Source organism: Cariama cristata, unplaced genomic scaffold (genome assembly GCF_000690535.1).
Source record: "Cariama cristata isolate BGI_N322 unplaced genomic scaffold, ASM69053v1 scaffold19190, whole genome shotgun sequence".
Lineage (NCBI taxonomy): Eukaryota > Metazoa > Chordata > Aves > Cariamiformes > Cariamidae > Cariama > Cariama cristata.
Window position 1 is genome coordinate 3,276 of NW_009593185.1, and position 5,977 is coordinate 9,252.

At 37.6% G+C, this 5,977-nt stretch overlaps 1 protein-coding gene across 1 annotated transcript in view; it reads right to left on the reverse strand.

The window, feature by feature from the left end:
* LOC104168785 (cell division cycle and apoptosis regulator protein 1) overlaps window positions 1-5,977 on the reverse strand; it is a gene marked incomplete at its 3' end in the record, with an annotated part of 18,340 nt that overhangs the window by 3,218 nt on the left and 9,145 nt on the right. The window contains exons 5-11 of the mRNA XM_009709499.1: window positions 5,375-5,568; window positions 4,714-4,828; window positions 4,438-4,630; window positions 3,115-3,247; window positions 2,635-2,796; window positions 1,953-2,178; window positions 527-640 (exon numbers count right to left, since the gene is read on the reverse strand). Coding sequence (XP_009707801.1) covers window positions 527-640; window positions 1,953-2,178; window positions 2,635-2,796; window positions 3,115-3,247; window positions 4,438-4,630; window positions 4,714-4,828; window positions 5,375-5,568 — 1,137 coding nt within the window. The remainder of the gene's footprint in view (window positions 1-526; window positions 641-1,952; window positions 2,179-2,634; window positions 2,797-3,114; window positions 3,248-4,437; window positions 4,631-4,713; window positions 4,829-5,374; window positions 5,569-5,977) is intronic.

Below are 5,977 nucleotides of genomic sequence, written 5' to 3' on the forward strand. Positions count from 1 at the left end.
CAAAAGTTAAGACCACAAAAGCATTACATCTATAAATTCAAGTAGTCCCATTTGCTTTAAGATGGAGTTTAACTGGAAAACAAGTCTGTGTTGTCCTGAAACATCACAGCACTTACAGGTTTTTCAGTTTAACAATAGTTAAATTTCACTTAATGCAATAGTTACTTAACTGTTGCTTCATTTGTGTTCTCTTCACAGCTGAGCCCTTAAAAAAAGTCTAAGTGCTTGTAAAAACAAAAAAAGACTAATAAAGTTAATTATTATATAATTAACAGAGGTTTCTCCAAGTATCTATTGTTTGAGTTTAAGCTGAACAAAGCAGTAAATACAAAAGCAGTAAATACAAAAGCAGTGAAGATGGAGCTCCTATAAACTGGAAAAAGAACTGATGTATAAACTAGATCTCTTCAGCAGAAAAAACAGCCATCATTTAGCTGCCTACAAACTCCTCCCTTATCAACAAGTATTTCAAAGCTCTAGGACCAACCTTTATTGCCAAAAGTGCCTCGCATTGAAGCATATTTACCTTTACAAGTCTAGCAGGATGCTGAAATCCATCACGAAGTTCTTGGGGATCTTCAGCCAGAGCGCATGACTTGTGATAGAGATCTTCCATACTAGGACTAGCCATCAACATCACCTGTTGTGTAAGTCAGATCAGTCTTGTGAAGGTCTTCCACTATGACTAGTAAACATTGACGACAACTTGCAAACACATACATACTAGTACTCTTTCCTTAATGTCATTAAAAAATCAGAACAAGTAAAGGTAAAATAAAATTGTAGAACTGAGTGTTAAAATGTCTGCCAAGGACCAATTTCCCTCCATCCCATATGGATGCAGTGTGTGGTCTTATCAAAAAAAATAAACAGAAAGTATAGAAAAAGCAACATGCTTTGCATGTTATCACTATATGCAAAATACCCTATACCAAGAAGCACACTGAGTACATTTTTAGTATCAGTAACCGACTCCCTCCATTTTGTCATAATCACAAGAGAACTGACAAACACATTCATCTGCATCCTCATAGCATCCTGTTAGCCCAGTCAAATCTAACAAGATTGCTTTATATCCTAAATGGGTTAATATTATGAGACAGGATGCTATTCCTCAGTTACTGAACGTATTTTGAAGCTTAGCCTTCTGAAAGAGAGCTCTTGCTCTGCATCAATAGACTGGAAAAAAACCCAGCATGTCCAATACTTGATCCAAGTATCTTGGCTTCCAAGGCTTCCAAGTTTTTATACACAGAAGGCAAGTAAAGTTAAGTCTTTCAGAAACACAGGGGTTAAAGGCAGTTTTGTTTCTAAACCCATCTTTAACATGAAATACTTCTAAAACAGATTGACCTAGAAATCTCAGACCTATTTTAATGAAAGAGCTTTCAAATGGAACAGGTTTTAGGAACGTGTTTTGACAGTGAGGTCTGCTATACATCATTACAGCCCTTGATGCAGCATTTTTTGACATTCAGATAATCCCAATATATTCAATCTACTTTCAACAAAATAATAAATAAAGATTAGTCTGAAAGAACATAGTATCACCACTAAACAGAAGGGCACAAATTGCACGGAAAGGACCCTTGAAGGAAAAAAAAAAAAAGGGCTCCATGAACTATTCAGAATGAATCGTCTAGCAATTACATTCAGAGATCTTGCCGGAGCTGGCTTTCTTTGCTATAATCAGATCAGTGCAACTGGCTGCAGAGAACAGAAGAGACCTCAATAAAAACAGATTTAGAACAGCTCTATTAACAGAAAAACAAACTGAATTTCAGTCATGATTCTTCAAGCTCTACATACTGGCTCTTTACTGAAAAGTCTAAAATGCCGTATTTTGCTCAAATTGCTGTAGAATATTTTCAGTTCAGTTACACTCACTTTTTCACCCTATTGGTAAAAAAAATTTCTAATGAATAGTCATAATACCGGAAACCTGTACAAACCTTTGCACTGTACAGATGATCAGCATCAGGTGGATCAAGGACAGCAGCGTTTTTATCTATAGGATCTACTTCTCTATGCATTACGTAGAAATTACAGTAGTTTCCCAGCTGAAATGGTCTAGACATAGGAAAAGCATCCACCCATGTAAACTGAGCATCAAAGAAATCGCTTGGGATATACAAGTTCTGGTAACGCCTCCTCAGCTCCATCATATCACAGCTACGGCTGAAATAAGACAACATTATTTGAAAGATACAGCAATAAAAGAACCATTAATAAAGCACGTAATTAAGAGGAATATTAATTGGAAATACAACCATTGTATACTTAATACTATATATATATAAAATTTAAAGAGCAATATATTTCAGTGTCATGGATTGAAGTTTAAAAACAAGTAACTACTGAACACTCTTCCAAACAAGGTGTCTGCGTATTACAGAGTATTTATTAAACAGGGTTATAAAGGTATTATGCAGTAGCACTCAAAAAATAACAAAGAACCTCAAAAAAGTTCATCATACAAGGCTCTCGGCCATTACATATTTGATCTTTCTTTAAAGTGAAGATCATCATTTAACACTCACTACACACATGCGTTGACATAGCTCCATAGCTCACAGTAATCTGTACCCACAATTAAAGTGAGATGCAGGTAAACACCTGGCACTATAAACATACCAGTCCAATGAAAACTTGGAAAACTGAACCGTGTAACGAGGAACAACACGTCGTGGTCTTCGAGGCGACCTCTCCCTCTCTCGCCTAGGTGATCTCTCTCTGGAGCGTTTTCGCTGGGGTGATCTTTCCCGGGATCTACGTCTCTCTCGTTCTCTTTCACGACTTAAAACACACATACAAGACACAAATATTTTTGCATGCTGGTAACACAAAACGGTTTCTAGCACAACAGAAGCTAGATGGCTCACAAAAAGGAGAGGAGAAGTTCCTCATAGTTTGTTTTAGAACACTGTCTCTTTTGTAAAGAGAGACTGATTATGCAATTCCTTCTTCTCAAATAGAAAAGAACTCTTCACCAATATTTAATGGTAAAGCCACTTCTGTGTATCACTGACTCACTTTGGAGCAAGCAGCTCAGCTCTGTTTGAGGACAGGTCTTTACAGAATGCTTTGATTATAGTCTAGTCTTCTACAACATACCTCCTGTCATCTTTTCGGTTTGGCATAGGGTCTCCTCCTCTGTCATTCCTCCCAGAAAATCTGGATGGTGGGTCTAATCTTCGAGCTGGCTGAGGCTGTGAAACTAGACGAACAGGGGGCTGTAACAAACCACCTGAAACAAAAATTTACAAGGTCAATACATAATACGGAGTAACTATCTACACTTTACAAACACTGCTGCTTTACAGTTGTTTCGCTTGTGTACATTCTAAAGTAACTCTAGAGTCAAATAAATCTATGTATGACTAACACCAACCCCAAGAAACTCAAGAGACCTATGCTTTTCTTCACTGATGTAAACTGAGACCCTAGAGTAAGTGAAACTGGTTTAAAAACATCTTAAGATGGAGGCTAATATAATCTAAGCACACAGAAGCTATCATAGTAAATAGCTAAGCCTTTTCTTGCAAAAGTAGCTTGTTTCAAGATAGATATGCTACCTACCCATTGAACTAAAGAAAACCTAAGATTTATTTTTGAGGCTACTCATAGGTAAAAATCATTAGCTTCCTGAAAAATTATTCTTAAATCTGCTGCATCAGTCCCCCAGCACATACTTTTGCTGTCTCAAGATATTTAACCAACTGACTGTAAATGGAGCAAACATTACTAAACACCAATGAACAACTAGGACTGATTAGACTGTAATAAGCATCTACCCAAAACAGTTCTGCTTAGGTGATAGCTTAAGATTTTCCCCCCTTGCTTTTACTGTGGGTAAGACAAGTCAACTTTATCTTATTATCAACCCTATTACTGATTCTTCAGCCACTCAAAGTTCACGTGACCCCAAAACAAACTTTGCTTTAGATTTGCCATGGTCGGCAGTGTTTCCTCTCTCAAATGCCAACTTGGCCAACCAAAATAAATAAAATACAAATATAGGAATAATAGTTCTAACAATACAACTGTGTGAAACCTGATCTTGTTCAACACTCCAGAAGATGCTGAAGAACTACACTGCCATTGATACTTTCAAGTCCCCAACTTGTCTGTGAAAGTGTCAGAATAAAAGTTATACTGAATCTGCTTTCAGATTATGAAATCTTAATACGAACAGGAGTCCATGGGGTTTTCAATAACCAGGTGATTCCTGAGCTACTCCAGGCAATGCGCTTTGCATATAGCTACAGACACATGTTCAAACTGAAAGTTCTATAGGGTCCCTTCCATAGTATTTCAACTATTACTTCAGTCTTCTGACTAACAAAAAAAAAAAAAAAAAAAAAAAAAAAAAAAAAAAAAAAATCACACACTAAGCACCAGAAGGACCACAACAAACTTTGTGTACTGAAGGAACACCTTTCTGCTGTGGCTGCTGCAGTAATGGCTGAGGCTGTGTCTGAAGCAAAGGTGTGATTGAAGCTGCCGATATCTGTGCCTGCAACAAGGACTGTGGCTGCGGCTGTGCCTGAACACTGAATGCAGTCTGCTGTGCAATGGGCTGAAGAACTGCCGGAGGCGTCTTCAGTAACGGCTGAGCTTGAGTCTGGTTCTAACGGCAGAAGAGAAAATGAGCTGTGAGTGAGCTTAAACCAGAAGCAGTCAGTACAAGTTAGACTGAGTAACTCCATATACCTGATTTGGAAGTGTCTGGATCCTTTGTGCATTCCATTTGAATGGCATATTAGGATTGTAAGTAGCTTCTACCAAAACTCTGTCACCCACCTGAGGGGTCTTTCCTTTAACAGCACTGCAAACATTACAGAAAACATCTTGTGAGAGTCTTATTTAGCTAGTTTTACGTTTGCAAATTACATTTAAAGTTGGGAGAAAGTAGACAAAGTTCATTAAAAAAGCCCATAGGAAGAGCAGCTAACCCCCAAATTCAGTGAGAGTACTATCTGCTTCAATTCAGAGTATACACAGGAATTTAATTCCCGTTTTTGGTCCAAAACCAGAAGTTCCCTAAACAGTGCTGAGTTAAGACAGGCAGATAGCAAGTTATATGCATTTAATCACCAACAAATTCTGCAATTTCACATTACAAAGAGCTTAATACCTTCCAAGTCTCCCAGTCTTGGGTTTTGCATTAGGAAAACTCAAAAATTCACATAAAGGAACTCAGATCTCAGGTCTATTAACTTATTTGAGCATCTCACCTTCAGTGTTGACAGAAAACAACACACTAACTGCAGGCACTATCAGTGGAGTCAAAGAATTAGAATGCAACGATCTAAACCTTTTATTTAGCGAGGGTATCACAGAGTTCATCTGCAGGCAAGTATTTACATCTTACCTGAGTTGAAAAAAGACATCTTCATCCACAAAACCAAATGTATCATGTAGTTTAGTAACTACCCCAGTGAAGACACGCTGCTTTTGTGGTTGGGTTTGCTGTTGACTTGACCGGGGTGCTGGATAAGAAACAGTTATCTGGGCTGCTGGTTGAGGAGTAGACAGGCTAAGACTGGTAGGTAGCGCAACAGCTGGCTGTAAGCAAAATAAAGCAAACTATAAATCTAATAACCAGCTGACATACCTACAAGGAACAGTTCCTTTACCCATGTACACAGGAGTTTAAAATGTCCCTAATTATTCTGAGTAGAGATTTTCAGAAGGTAGAAGTTTTTTGGTTTTGTTTTGTTTATTTTTTAGATTACTTTTTTCCTGCTTTCAATGAAGACTGGCTTTGTTTATCCTTTTCTTTTAAAAAAATTCAACTTCCTCAAAATACACACATTGTCTAGAAAAACAATGAAGACTGCATTATTGTTTACAGGTAACCTGTACAGTGGGCCTGAAGAGGAGATAAATTCCCAACTTTGTTAGGAATACATACTTGGAGATCATTCTCCATTTATATCCTAGCTGTAGTGTCAGCAGTCAGTAAAGGTTGAAG